The following is a 16,261-nucleotide window of genomic DNA, read 5'->3' as shown; positions in this document are numbered from 1 at the left end:
ATTAAGTAGTCCCTCACTTGAGACTAAAAAGAGAAAATCAACAAGGTCAAAACAGGTGGATGAAGGTAATCTATAGGAAAGGTGTTCAGGGAGTACAAGAGAGAGTGAATGTCACAGTGGGACTTCTAAGACCTTCTGCAATCTGATTAGCCTCAAACAACATTTGCATATGAAATACGTGCAATGTGCCGGGATTTGTATGGACAAGAAAGAATTATGCCGTAGCATGAAAGTGCATAAAAAAATTTTTTTAAAACACTCTCTTGGCTCTGGTGTAACAGAAAAATGTACCGTTGTTTGGCAACACCGAAAAATGAGAAGATGAAAATTCAAATTATGAAGTTGATAATGACAAAGATTTATATCTGCAGAGGCTGTAAAAGCTGCCACTCTGAGCCTCCATCTGTAGCTACTCTAAACAGGTAAACTGTGACCAGGGGTGAGTCACTCAAGAGCTTTTTTTTTTTTTTTTCCCTCGAAAAATGACTGAAATTAACATGCATACACAAAAAGGCTTAAAAAATTAAAATTAAAAAAATCTGAAGATAGTCTTGCACCAGAACGCTGATGAACAACACTCACCAGAGGTTGAGTTCATCTGTTGCAAATTCGATGGGAGTCTGGATCAAACCCAAAATCATTTCTGGAAGTACCCACTGCATTGATCACTCATATCGATCGCAAAATGGGCAAGGTATCGAGCCAAGCTGAAACCGCAGCATGAAAAGTGAGGTAGGTGTTATCATTAGTGCGGCCAGCTTGTTTTCTCAAACGTTTCATTTATCCGATGACACTTTCACAGAGCATAAATGAAATGAAAAGAAGCAATGCAGAATAGAGCAGCTTGTGAAGATTATAATCAATGGTGCATTCAGGCAGAAATCTTTGAGTTAAGACCAGAAAAAAAAAATACAGGCGCCATGTCCACATCGAGAATATCAGAAGATAAACTACAAGCGTTTATATATTCTTCTGTTTAATTATAGATCATCAACTGGGTTGGTGAGGCTAATGAGGTTTATTTTCAGCATCTGAGAGTGGAATAGTAGGTATAAGATAAAAAAAAAAAAAAAGGTAACTCTTTGAAACTACTCTCTTTCCCAGTTTAACAGTAATCGAGTGCTTTTTTTCCACCCTAAAGCTGAAATAGTCAAACAAAAACCAGTTAATCAACTTGCAAAAACCTCTGCACTACAGACTTGACAAGTATATCATTGTAGGGCTGCTCACTATTTAAAATTGTTGTGTCCCCACATTTGTACAGCAAGACAAAAACAAAATAAAAACAATTCGCTGATGGCGGGATTTGAGTGGTCTCCCTGTGACAGCATGGGTTTCCTAAAGGTACGCCAACTTTCTCCCACAACCGACACCTAAATGTTTAGTGTGTGTGCTCTGAGTGTGTGTGTTTAACCTGTGATGGATGGCAGCCTGTCCAAAGAGTGCCTGCTCCTTGATTTATGGCAACATCAGTCCTTGTGACTTTGACAAAGCAGGATTGAAAGATGGGTGGATGAATGACACTGTGGCCAACTGAGATGCGACTCGGTTTAGCATAAAGGCAAGAATCGAGAGAAACGAAACGTGCACTCGCACCTCTAAAGCATTCTGTAATTCCATAATTTATGTAAACATACATCAGGGATGTAGTCCTGAATAAATGTAAAGCAAGTGCCATGACGATATCATTTAATTGTGCTCTGGAATTAATAAACGCTTTCTATTTTAGTTAATTACTTTCTGTTCAATGACAACATACATTGTGTCAGGTTTGTGGGATTAAATATTGGCCAAGTGATGGACAGAGAGTTGTTCAGGAAATGGCCACGTTTGATTGACTGCATATGGAATCTGAATAAATGGATGAATTTAACACGATGAGTATTTCTTGGCTGAATGTTGGCACATATGTTGTGAACTCCCAAACAACCATGTGAGACATAAAGTTACATTGCAGAACCAAGAACAATCTCCTTTGCATTTGAAAAACAGAACGATGACCTAAATAGGGCAATTTGTTAGCATTGCAGGAACTCAATGGAAACGTTTGTTGAACCAGATTATCTTCTGAACCTTCTATTGTTTATGTTAAGATTTGCTTTGAACTGATAGTTCAAACCAAGCAAAGGGGTAATATACAGTATACACATTTTAATGATGTTTGGCATATGCATACTTGTACTGAGAACTATAATATAAAGTTCACACAAATACCTTTTGTGCACTACACAATAGTAGACTCTTTCAAACTTTCAAAATTAAACAAACACTCATTACAAGTTGTCTTTTTAGATTTAGGATCAGGGATTAGAATGCATACAACATTACCAATAGTATGTTTGTTTTTTTCAAAAACAATGTATTTTTTGCTTGTTTAGATGGGTCTGTGTGAGATATACCCTCCTGAGAAAAACTGGAATTAGAGCAAAGGAATGATATGCTGCTGAGGTGTCGAGGCTTTTCTTGCTTCTGCCACAGATAACCACAGATCCTCTCAGATAAGTAACTTGAGGATTAAAGGTGGAAAACTGTTTTGATTTTTACGTTGAAGTGAAGCTGTGGAACTCTATAAACACCTGATTACTGATTCTGTGGAAGAAAGAAAAAAAAGCCACTGACCTAAATACGACGATGGATGACACACCTACAATGTGCCCTTGGAAATAAAAAGACCTTAACAAAGAGAATGGTGAATGAGGTCTCTTTGAAACAGCGCAGCTCCTGACGGTCTTAACAAAGCTGTTCCTCGAGGTAAAGCTGACACGATCCCACAACATGAATCAGTCGCTGATGCCTGCAAGGTTGTCCTGGTATTTATTCAATTAGCAGGGACTATGTGACACAGTAAGACATCAAGCTAATCTTTGACTGCATTACATGTTATTACAGTAGGTCTGGGCTCAGTGCGAGTCGTGGCAAAGCTTCGGCTTCTTTTCACAACAAATACTTCCTGCTTTCAGGACATCAAAGTGCACATTATACAATCCTTTCTTCTTTCTATAAACAGTAAAAGAAGCCTTGCTGCTGACACAGTTCTTCAATATGATGTTCCTCAAGTCATAAAATAAATTCAGGCGCAGTAATAGCAATGTTTAAAAAAGGGGGACTGAGGCTCTCTGAAGTCCCAGCTACTTTGCCGCAAATGAATTGATGTCTGATGCGAGGAACTACTTCAAAGAAACATCTTACAACTGAAAAAAAAAATTCAGTCAGAAAACACATGTACAGGTTTGTCTTCTGCATTGAGACTAAAATTCACAAATGGATTTTTCCATCTCTGTGTTTTATCACGAACAGGCCTGCTTTTACTGCGCTGGTTTGCGTTGTCAAGCAGTAAAATGGAAATTGTAGTGTATTCAATAAGACATTGGTGACCAGAGCTGCAATTTCCAGGCACTTGTGATTTTCAAAGGTGTGTACTGAAAGCACCCTCAAAAAGATGAACATGTAGTAGTTCAGTTAATAGTATATCTATTTGGAAATTGTGGTTGTGGGTGACGACGGCAAAATATTGTTGCCACATTACTGCATTGTCTGTCTTTTTCCCAAAAGGCAGAAACAAATATTTTTTTTAACTCCAATAGTGCTTATCACAGTGCTCCCTATCTTCAAAATATGTCAAAAACTGTGCTTTTAGATGGTTCAGAAATTAAACCCATAAGTAGTTTAAGACCTCCAATATGAGGCTGCACAGTGGTGTAGATAGACACATGGAGAGGAAATCCTCAGCTCCCATGCAATAAAATTTTAGATAAAGTGATGCAGAAGATGGATGGATGGATGTGGTGTGTTCTAGGAGTCGACAAGGTCGTACTGGAGGTGCTTGGCTCGTAGAATGGAGATCCCAGACATGAGCATGGGGCTTTTCTAGAAAGGTTTGCGTTCGTGGGCGTGATCTGGCCGTCTTCCACAATCCAAAAACGTGTTTGTTGGGTAAATCGAAGACAAAGTGTTTGTAGATTTTAGTATGTGTTGGTCCTACAATGAACGGACGGCCTGTTTGGAGTGCACTCCACCATTTTTGATTTTTCTTAGTCAGCTGGTCACAAGGGTTCCCACCTTTCTGGAGATGCAGTTTCGAGGCTTTGATGTAGTTTAGCATTGCAGTCAATTCCAAATTTGGCAGGAATTGGGAATTGATAGAGTTTTGCTACATCTGTAGTCAATGTGCTGAACAAATTCAAAAGACAGAAATTCTGAGGAAAATGCCGGTCGGAGCTAATGTCATACATTGTCTGGGAAACTTCTCCCCCCTGAATCCACATTTGGGATGCTTTTTACTGCAGATGCTAATATACTGTAAGTTCTTCTAAGTTGAGTGAAAATTCTGACCTGTTGGCAGCATCTGGAAAAAAAAGGACTTTACTGCATTACTGAAGACATGAGATTTATCTTCTGACCACAAAAGAAATTTGCACGTTTTATTGCAATCAGCTTCTGTCAGAATATTTTATATGATAATAAAAATGTCAATGTCACAAGAGAAGTTCGGGTTAAAGACAAAAGTGTATGATTTAAGTCTATAAGATCCTTCAGGGATTTTTAGTACCACGTTTTGACAAAGTCATAGAAACTCATTGGCCATATGTCAAAGTCATTCACCAATGAACAAAGAAAACAACAAACCAGCATTGTAATTCCCAGTAATGTGTCCATACTGATTTTAAACAGCCTCACTCTGGTTAAAAAAAAAAAAAAAAAAAAAAAAAAATGAAACAGCTACATTTTTGTGGAGCAATCTCAGCCCATATTGTCTCATCTCTGTCGTCTGGCCCTCACTGCCTCCTTTTAGCACTCCCTTCTTCTATCAGCTGTCACATTGCTCACGTTCCACCCGATGACACCCTGGAGTCCTCAGAGCTGAAGCTGAGAAGGTGTTAAGCTTGAACGCAGGACCTCCCAGATCCACTCCGAACAGATCCCCATTATTAGCCTGATGAAATAAGCACAGCCATGCAGAGAAATACAACACTCCCCAAGGTGGGCTGGTTTGCTTTTGTGTCCCATTCCCATCCGCGGGGGGAAAAAAAAAAGCCAATTCCCATCTTGACTTGCAGAGATTTGGGCATTATGTCTCTGAAGGATTTCAGCTTGAAGGATTTGGGGATTAAATGGAACTTATCACACATTCTGGTTCACCTAACAGCCTTTTGTGGAGACAGGGTTCAACAAAATATAGATTTTCAATCAAGCCAGTGGCATAGTTCTGTGGGTTGCCATTTCAGTCAGATGGTGATCTGATGGTTGAATATACATCTGTAATCCCCAGAGGATGAGCCCTATACTTAATGTGATAGTCCTCTGACTTTTCCTGTTCCAAGATGCCAGTATGCAATTGTGATACAAAATCTGAACACAAAGTTTGTAATTGCCAACAAAACTAATAGTTTACAATTTTGAGTCAAAGATCAGACCGATTAAGGGGTTAACATTTCTTTGAACAGTGTATGAAATACACAAACTTCTATTTTAAATATTTCTTTTGAAACTTAGTAGTTCAATCACTTTTTCCCATCAAAATGTTCTCTCTGAATTGCAAGCTGCATAAAATCTCTGTTCAGCACAATTGTGGTTAAACTTGACCAGTAATTAGAGGATCACACGCAAGCTGAAAGCTTGGGGGAGATTTGTGCAGATAATGGGTCAACCGCAATCTATTATACCACCAGTCAATGAGATATTGACTCAACATGTACTAAATTTACACAAAACCCCAACAGTGCCAAACATCGTCTGTTCAAGCTCGAAAATTGAAGTATGTGCGCACTCCCACAGCGCACAAGGATCGAGAGGCCCTGAATGCTGCTGGCGAAGCTAAACCATCCACTGCCGCAGAGGTCTGTCTGTGTAAAAAGGTGTTTACTTCACAAAACATTCCTCTCCAAACAGCTTCTTCCCCTTCCATCAAAACCATCAGCAATATAACGGTGAAGAGCATGGCTGGATCCAATCAATGACATTGTGAGGTAAATACACTGACACAGAGTAGCGGTAACCTTTCTGCTGTGAAATTATTGATGTAGGGCGACCTGGTGGTTCAGCGTGCTGCGCAACAGTGTGAGGCTCAAGACCAAATCGCATTGTTGCATCAGTCCACTTTCTTGTTTTGTCCTTATTCTCATCCAAGCGAAACCTAAAATTTCTCGAGAAGGGCGTTCTGTCAGGAAAAGAAAAAAGAAACAAACAAGCAGGGGCTGTTCTGAAAAATTAATATGTTCAGCAGCTGCTTTGTGCAAGCCAAAATGCTCCCCTGTTTTTCCGGCTGCACCCCCCCAGCCACTCAGTCATTTTGAATGTGAAAACTGACAATTGCATGTTTGCCCAACTCTCAAATCCACCATTTGCCTCCGTTCTGTATTCCAGCAGAAATATCAGCAGTTTGCCGCTCACAGATAAGTTGTGACAGGAGTGACTCCATGTTCCTTTGCCACTCTACATCTATTCATTATTCGCTTCTCCGTCTCTTTGCTCTGCGAAAAAGTAATATTTTTTTTTCCTCAGTGCACAGGAAATTGTCCCACAAAAATATCGGAGCTTCACAGTAGGTATGACACATTCAATCACCGCGGCAAAGGTGGGTGACTGCCTTCACACCTGTCTGTCTTTTTTGGTTTTCTGAAGGCTGATGCAGATGAGGAGAGAATGCATCCACCCTCATCCATTCTGCACATGACTGGCTGCTGTCTGTCAGGCCTCTGCAGGCGGTGGTCTTTAGCTCCACTGTCGCCTTAATGCCAGATTCTCAAAGTTTTGCAATATCACTCTCCCACACTCCTTTTTTCTCCCCCTCTTCTCCACCTTGAGTTACCCCGTGACTATAGACATCTGAATCGCTTGAGAGCATTATTGTATGTGCACATGTCAGCTTCACGGACACTGTTTGGTTAGTACTTCGTTATGTTGCCAGCTCAGCTTATCTAGTATATCTGTGGGCATGTCCTCCACAGACAGAGCAGGAGAAAGCTAAATCACACTTGATGGCTATAATGGCCAATGAGGCTTAACAGAAGGAGACGTTTCCAGCGTTGCCCGTCCTTCCCTTGTGGCCAACAAATCAATGCCAGTCTGTCCTCAAAATGTCAGGCGACACCAACCTCAAGGGTCTGGAAGACAGAACAGGGTGAAAATGCTTCCTAAATGGCTTTAGCAGAGAGTGGGCTGTTTTAACCGGGACGTCAGCATTCCACCACGGACTGCGCGATGGGTTTGAGTTACTTCCCAGGAAACTGTGCTGAAAGGTGGGTCACACGTCTGAGAAACCGAAGGGAGCGAGCATGGATTTCCGTCATGTTTCGGGGCACTTGGGGCAGGTGCTATTCTCTTCTTGGCCGGTTTGTTTAGGCAACACAGACATTCTAATCTTTCTAATTAATTCTGTCTGACGCTGCAGTCTAACCAGATGATATCCTAAAATCTAATCCAGGTCATTTGGTTCTGTCTCTAATTATTTATTGAGTTTCCTCCACCCAGAGACAAAAAAAAAAAAAAAAAGATGGATCAGACCCTCTGAAAACCAGTTGATATGCAGAAGAGAAACAAAGAGAGTCAGACAGAGACACGGAACCAGAGACAGAACGATTCATCAAAGATTTGTAAACATAGCCTGTTTGATTCTTGCCCTCATGGGACGTCTTATATTCCTGCCGCAGAAGTTCACAAGGCAATTGAGCTCTGACACTTGACATGAGAAGACGCAAACAGTTTCTCAAATGTGCTCCACAGTCCAGTAAACAACTTTTTCTTTTTTTTTTTCTTTTTTAATGAGAAGATGGTTGGAAGGACTCCTAATCACCTGACTTTGACTTTGTAGATTTTTTTGATAGCCTGCGCTTTTAAATTTTAATTGAACCAGCATCCATAAAGAGAGACTTATTTTAAATTCAAACAGATTCATGTTACTATCTTGAATGTGAGCTTTCGATCAGCATACATAAACATGAAGTGATTCATTCTGAATGTAAAATAAAGACTGCTGAATACAAACTAACGTTTTACTTTGGACTTTCTTTCAGTGTAACATGGAGAAAAATACTGTGATGGACATTTGAATCATAGAATGACATAAAACCCTTTAATAGGCCCCTATTTGTCTCTCTACCTCAATAAAGTGCAAGAGCAAGACTTTAATCCAAAAGTACTCCTTTAAAAAATACTCAGCTGTGCATTACTCTCACTGTCTGAGCAGGTCTATATTCATCAGTGCACGATCAAGACTTCACGAAGAGAAAGTGCTCAGTGTCTGATGCGTCACTTACTTCAATAACAGCGAACACAAGAGTTTCTGAACTCTGTCCAGGAGCCCGATTTGAGCTGGCACACTCGGAGATGTTCTGGCACAGGAGGACTGAATGTCAGTCAGCTCTGGTCCATGTCTGATTGTCAGATTTGGCAGTAGAAGTGTAGCAGTGGCAGAGTTTCACTGAGGGTACAAAGTTTTAGTTAACATCACTCAGGCTAGCTTTGGACAAGCGTCAACTCGTGGAGCTGGCCCAAGCTCTGTCGATTCTGGCAGGGCGCTCGTCACAAATCCGCGTTAAGTCAAGTAACCAGTCGTGTCGGATTTAGGCCACATTTAAGCCAAACCATTTTGGCTGAATGGATATTTATGGATTTAATGTTCCGTCGAGATAATGTGTAATTTCATCCTTCACCTACACTTCTACTTAAATTACATCAGGCAACAAGTCGTTCAAATTAAATAAGCAGTACATTTCTAAAAGATATGCAAACATATTCTGATCGGTGGGATTGAATAATCTGACAGTGCTCTTTGCTAGGTGTAAGAAATGCCTTTAAAAAAAAAAAAAAAAAAAGACAAAAGCACACACAACTAGTTTAAAGCCATCAATGAACCTCACATCGATGTCTTAGGATTGTGCGAGGAAGCTGGAGCACCCAGAAAACATCATGCAGGCACAGGGAGAACATGAATACTCCTACAAACCAAAACAAGATACATCATTGGTATATGTCATATTTGAAATTAATAAAGCTGTCTGAAGATTCCGTGCTTTTTTTTATTTTCTCTGCAATTTTTCTACAGCAAATATTGAATCCTTATATACCCGGAACAGCATTTGCTATAAAACGCTACCACGTTTCTTAATCAATACTTCATCATGACAATCTTATACACTGGTTTCGTGAGGATGGAACACAGGAGGACATACATGTAAAAAGAGGAAAAATAACACCAACTCCTGCTCAGACCTGCAGGTGTCTGGAGAAACACATGAACTGAGGGAACATGTAAACATAACACAGAAAGGCCCCAAGCTGGGATTTGAACCTGCTGTGAGGTGAACACTATGAAACCCTGTTTTCATTCAATTTAAACAATCTTCTAGGAGAACATAGAGAATGTGGTGGCAAACAAAATGTCTTTATCTTCATGTCAAGTCACTAACATCCAGACAGCAGCAATGATAAACATAATCAAACCAGGTTACAACTCAGATTGAATCCCAAAGTCAACATCCCACTAACTTCAAAGCAGCTGCTCCATTTCAGCACCCACCATACCCCTCAAAACTATTTTTACTCCCCGCACTCATATATGAGCTCACTCTGTGAGTGAGAGCTCTAATGACCCCATGTTGAGCGGATGTTTGCAGTAAACATCTCCTGAGCCGTATCTTTCTGTGTCTCCACCAGCCGTGGTAATTTTCAGGGAAGCTTTGCTTTAATTCTTGCGATACTATTAATGATGTGCCCTCGGGCTTCATGTTCGCCTGCACCAAGTGTGTAACAATAAGTGCATTTCTGCTCGTGCTTCACTTCACTTTTTGCTAGGTGGAAAGTAATAAATTATTTGTATAAGTGACCAAACTTCTATTTTTATCAGTGTGTGAGGACATTCCTATTTACTTTGTGAGCATTGTACATTCCCCTCTGAATGTGAATGACTTGCAGTGTTGTTTTAGCAGTGCATTTTACAGATCCATTATATATTTGAATGACATGATAGAGATAATCTCCTGGATTCAATTATAATTGACACTCTTTGTATTTGACAGACCAGCAAAATGTATGCACCCTCTACTATTATTGACAATAAAAAAATCCAGGTTTCCATTTGTTTTCCTCCTTTATTTCTTCAATTTCACTCTGATACTGCAACACACATTGGTATAGTGGCACATGCTCCATCTCATAAGCAGCACAATAATCTGTTATCACTTCTCATTCATGCAGTGGCTTAAATTTAGAAGCTGATCAAAAACAACATCCTGTTTTGGTTTATGTTTACAGCCTACAGAGGAGCTGCATCCTCCTGTATGGTAAACTCATCTGTCCATTGTGACAGCGGTCTGACTTCCCTTTATTGTTCCATCTCAACCCAAAGATGGATCTAAAATAACAAACTCTATTTCCTCCCTGGCTGACCCGAAGTGTGACACAGCATGACAATGAGAAGGAGCTTCAAGACATTTTGGGGAGGGGGTCGACAATGTCACCAGTAAGGGATGAATGGATGCTGTTGCATGTGTTTTTTTTTAAGCACGCAGTCACTCCCACTGAAATAAATACAAATCCAGGGCCGACTCTCCTGGAAATCTCCCGCTTAGGTGCTCATGATTTTAACATCTGCAGCACAAAACGACCAGACGAATGACGAATGAAACGTTGCCAGCCACTCACCTTCCGTTGCGTTGGAAAGCGTGTGGTCAGCGTTTTGCGCGGCGGCGCACAGGCACCAGACGCGCAGAGAGAAAAGCAGAAAAGCAAAGTTCCTCCGCCGCCTCCAGGTCCGCATCGTGGCCGCTCTCCTGAGGACTGATCCCGGGGGGGGGGGGGTGGGCGCGAAGGCGCTCCGATCAGACTGCGGCAGCAGCCGGATACTTCGCACAGGTGATCGGATGGAGACACACGGGTCAGAGCGGTGCAGATATTAAGGGAGAGACAAAAAAAAAAAAAAAAAAGAATAACCCAAAACGCTTCACCATACACAGTCCACAGCGAGATGCGTTCAGGCTGTCACTTCGAGAAAGAAGCTGTCAAAAACTTTTCCTCACAAGAAAGAAAGAAAGAAAAAAAAAACAATCGTTGAGGGGGGTGGGCGGAATGCACAGATACATGTGTTGTGAGAGGAGGTGTTGCTCCTGAGAGGTGGATGTATGGAGGCGACAGAAAAGTCAGAGCGAGAGGATGTTGGGGAGTATAGTGGAGCGCACTTGGCATCGCCTCTCGTACCGGAGCGGCCGCACGGTGCCATGTGCGCTTCACACTGCGCAGGGTCCTAAAGTCAGAGAGTTACCGCTTCCTCCCATCTGAAGCCTCTGAGTCTGAACCAATACCAGCTCCAGAACCCCCCCAGTCTCCAACTCACCTGGATTTTATGCTCTTTAGATGCTATATATTCTTAATTTTACACGTTTTCATTGGAGTTGGTCACATCGTACTCTCTGAAACCATGAGTTCAGCATTGCATCCCACAGTGAAGCAAATTAAATACTGCACTTAATCATGAAATGTATGACTTATTCTTTGTAATTGGGGGGAATATAATAACATGGGTTTACATATATCCTTTAATAAACACATTTTTAAAATCAGCTTTGAATTGTGGTCAAAATTGGTTGAGTATTAGTCATGATTGGAAAAATTACTCGTTCATCAAGAGTTTGATAATTAAATTTCATATGAAATATTCAGTCAACATTGTATTATTGAATATGATGATTCAAATGTACTCAATATGTTACCTATACTTTCAACTGGGGAAAGTACTGTATTTTCTGAGAGGGAATGTAACCACGAGTTTTCTGATTGAAGCACATGATGTAGGGATTCATCAGGATGTTATTTTCTGAGTTTTATATCGTCTGAAGGTCTGTGTCAACAGTGGAGGACAAAAACATCAAAAACTTGCATTTTGAAAAAGAGAGTAAGGAATGGAACAGTCTTGGAATCTATATTTTAAATAATGGCACGTCCCGCTTACCATGGAAAGAAGCATGCCCCCTGCTTGGCCTTGCAATTGTTCAAGTGGAGAGCTTTATTATCTTATCCTTTAAAATACTGTTCTTCCTTATCTGAGTTTTTTTTTAAAACATTTTTTAATGGCTATGTCATGTTTGCACTCTGAAAATAGATTCATGTTTAGCCATTTGTTATTCATGATGGCCATTGATTCACTTAAAAGATAGCCTTAAATATTAACCAGTACATTTACTTTATTTTCACTGTCAGTTTTCAATACTTCTGCCTGAATGTATTTAGACGTTGTTCCAATATGATTTCGATATAGACTCAAGCTAGTTTGTTAAGGATTGTGCAATCTGACACAGCACTCTCCAGCTTCCTCCACAAATAGCCGGACATATGTAAATGGAGATTTCCAGTATGATCAGTCAGTGCTTTCTTCTTAGTGGGTCATTGGGTCGTTTTCAGTGAAATGTAAATATGTATTTCATACAAATAAATTTGATTAAAAAAAAAGAATTTCAATTTTTTTATATATATATATAAATGCCAGGAGTATTAGAAATGATAATTATTTTATTTATGCACACAAAAACTACACTCTTTGGTTGAGACAGTGATAGCTGGACTGCCTCTACTTACTCAGTTATCCCTGGTGGATGCTTGCATGCATTTCTTTCTCTTTTACTTTCTTTTTCCGCACCTTTTTTTTCTGTAATTCAAATATTATTAAATTTCAGTAAGATGTGAATCAGGGGTGTCAACAAAAAAAGAATTTAAACAAAAATAAGAAAGAAAGAAACCTCAAGTGGTTTCCCTGTATAGCCCTGTAATGAACTGGTGACCTGTCCAGAGTGTACCCTGCCTTCTCCTTCCATTGTTAGCTGGGAACAGCTTCAGCTGCACGCAGCCCTCAGCTGGACACAGCGATAAAGAAGATGGATGAATGGATGGCTGGATGGTCCCAGTGCACATTTGCCCTCAGGATTGCTTTTGTTGTTAAGAGACTAACTCAGATACCAGACAGGGTCGGGGGAAGAAGAGCTTCAATCCTGATGCACATGGAGCTTCTGTGTTGTGGTGATTAATGTGACTGAATATGGTACAGAAGAGGTTGCATGCACCACCAGGTTGAATCTCCATTGACAATCCAGACTGTGATTTTAAGTACATATTTTTAAAAAGGAAGGTTGTTATCATGAAGATAAATGTTAGTACAAGACTGCAAGTGAAGCAGGAAAAGACTAAAACATTTGAATATTTCCTTGATTAACAGTTGAAAATACTTTCAGCACTGCAACACATTTACAAAATTACAATCGTCCAAAAATAGCTCTGGACAATTCAAAATAGTCTTCAGGAGTGGTTCTTTTGAAGAATCGTGTTATCGCAGTTGCAAAAAGGAGCTCCGTTTGTATTGAATTTCTCCACTAAAGTCCAAGTGTGTCAAGCTGGAAAATCAAGGCTATCGATGACATGATGCGAATAAACTTGAAACACCATTCAAGAGATAAACTCTTAAAGGTTGTTTCCGTTTGGTATTTCGATACATATTCCGAATGCCAAATCATCTTATATGTTGTGCCTATTCTTCTCTCAAAATGACTGAAAGTAGTTATAAGAGATATTTCCTCTTTTATATACTGTATTCTTTCCTCTTTCAGCTCTGCTTTTCTGAACTATTCAACCAAGCCACCATTAGACATAGCATTGTTAAAAACAACAATAATCTATTTGGTGTTTGTGTATGTGCTACATGCTGGGCTTAGAGCCCCCCCACCCCCACCCCCACCTTCATTGTGAGTGAAGGCACATCAATGGCTACGACTCCATCAGCGCTCTAAAACACATATCGAAGATGTAACAAATCATCATGAGTATCATACGGTAAATACAGACTTTGACTGATCCTAATTTGTTGTCTTTCTCCCCTTCAGTGTGTTGCATTTGATGTAGTTGGTCCTCAGTGGGTTGAGATGCAACACTCTTCCCATATAACTGAGTCTCTCTAAGAAATGATGGATGCTGCTGCAGAAGCACAATGGAGTAAGATAGAAAATCAGCTTTGAAAAGGGCAGGGCCCCAGGCAGTCAGCTGGTTTGACTAAAGCCCTTCCTCTGGATAATTTTCTGGAAATGACTTTGTGAAATGCACCACCGTTTGATTTAAAGTGAGTTGATTTCATATCAGTAAATTCTCTACATTAAAAATGTGAGTCAGCCCCTCATTTTAAAATCCCCTTGGGACGAGATTGTCACCTATTTCCTCTCATTTCAGTGTCCAGACATATTTGTAGACACAGACATGCACAAACTCTCATTGCTCTGGCCCCATCTGTGGGCTACCTGGGCTGGTTTAACCTAATCATTTTTACCATGTTTGCTTCAGGCTGAATAAACATCACACATGTTACTAAGCAGGTGTCATTTCACTCCACATTACCTCCAAGGCTGCAAACAAAAGAAAGAAGTGGAAAAACCTCTTTGCATTGCCCGAGCTGACTTGAATTACGACTGACTTTTGTCCTTAAAATCCCAGAGCGTGTCTGAAGATTTTCATTTTCTCTCTGAAGACATTTATTACACCCGATTTTACATTGTTCATGGTTGAATTGATTCACATTTTGCTTTTCTGAGAAATGCCCAACTTTTTTTCCCCACTGCACGGTCACTCTGAAACTCCTCATGCATTGATAGCAAAGACAAGACACTCAAATATGTGAATACTGAAGTTCTTAATTGCAAAGTTTGTCTTCAATCTGTTGACATCACATGTGTGGATCACAGATCCACTACATACAAACGATAATGAAGCTCGATGTTCAGATATAATGTGTGCCAGTGTAATCGCTGAGGAACATTTCATAATCAGTGACTCAACATAAACCATCACAGTCGGCCCTGTGAGCTCAGCCGCTGTTCTCCTTAAGACAGACATATCAGCCTTACCCTCGGGGCATTTGAGTCTTTCAGGGCCATTGGAAGGATTGTCAAGGGGCCTCAGAACACTCCACATTATGCAGAGATAGTGATGTGACACTCAGACACATGACGCCTCAAGAGAGAGTCTGACTGACAAGAGCACGTCTCGTGGTCTAAGCCGGCCTGTCAGTCTGCGCCCATTGTCTGGAACCGGCCTACACGAGAGGAGCACACGTCTCCCAGGTGGATTACCTCTTTTAAATGGCCTCGCAGGTAACGCAGAGTAAGTTAGGTGTGTAATAATGCTTATTACACTTGTGGGTGCAATTATCATGACACACAAACAGGATTGATCCTCCTGAATGGAAACACAGGCTTAGAGGAAATCAATAGTTCATCACTTTCTCTCAGAAGGAGAATAAAATAAAGCAACCAGGTAAAATTAGACTTTTATCAAAGGGATCCTATTATGCTTTTAGAGATTTTGTGTCCAAAACATGAAGTGACAGTGTCGGATATTTGGGTTAGTGTCAAGTCATGGTGTTCGTTGTAAGGGTTAGTAAATTCTTGGAGGAGGAACCTGTGGCTTCAAAGTTATGAGGCTGAAGTCAAATTACGAGCGCTCAATGCTGACTATAATCAAGCTCAGTAGTTTTAAAAAAGCCAGAAAAAAAGAAGAAGAAAAAGAAGGCTTGGAGGGCAGAAGGACCATAAAGAGACATGAAGGAAAATGACTCATTTTAGACGGATGATAAAGTGGGACTCGTAAACGTTGCTCTCTCTGAGGCCATGAATTTGACAGAAACTCAAAAGACTAGCATAATAGGGACTTTAGCATTTTGTTTGGAACCATGTTTACTCTATGACATCCCACGCTGCTAAAGTCTACTACCAACCACGAGTATTTTGTGTGTTTTTTTTAATTCTGCAACATGCAGCACATGTCCTTCCCCGTGCTCTCTCCTCGTCCCAGCGGGCTCAGTTTAAATGCCACGGAGATGTCACTCACCTTTACAGGCTATATATGTTGACTGTGGTCCCAGGCTGTGCTCAGGAGTCTCCTCTCCTATTACAATGTCATCTCTGGTTGGAAGCTCTGTGACAAAGGCCTCTTTCACGGGCGCTGCGTGTCTCCTGAGTTCGATTAGCTTGAAATTCCACTGTTCCGGATGGGGGGCTCCAGAAGCCTCGAGGCAGACGTGAAAGCAATGACGAAACACACAAGTCCCCCTTTTCCCGCTTTATGAACACCTTCGGTACTATACCAATGACAGAGCCAAGGTGTTCTTCTCACAGCGTTAATACACCATTTACAAGAAAATGACTCCGCTTCAACGCAGAACGTCCTTGAAAAGCATTTAATATGACGTTTGAAATACTTCAGTTGTCGACAAATTGGAAATCACGGGGAAAGG

The 16,261-nt window shown here is 40.7% G+C and overlaps 1 protein-coding gene across 1 annotated transcript in view; it reads right to left on the bottom strand.

The window, feature by feature from the left end:
• The window catches only part of adam12b (ADAM metallopeptidase domain 12b), a gene marked incomplete at its 5' end in the record, with an annotated part of 87,328 nt that extends 76,572 nt beyond the window's left edge, over nt 1-10,756 (bottom strand). Inside the window, one exon of the mRNA XM_080507951.1 lies at nt 10,642-10,756. Coding sequence (XP_080364077.1) covers nt 10,642-10,756 — 115 coding nt within the window. The remainder of the gene's footprint in view (nt 1-10,641) is intronic.
• Between the last annotated feature and the right edge of the window lie 5,505 nt (nt 10,757-16,261).

The sequence above is a fragment of the Blennius ocellaris genome (assembly GCF_963422515.1).
Source record: "Blennius ocellaris genome assembly, chromosome: 13".
Lineage (NCBI taxonomy): Eukaryota > Metazoa > Chordata > Actinopteri > Blenniiformes > Blenniidae > Blennius > Blennius ocellaris.
This window is presented reverse-complemented; position numbering and strand designations above follow the sequence as displayed.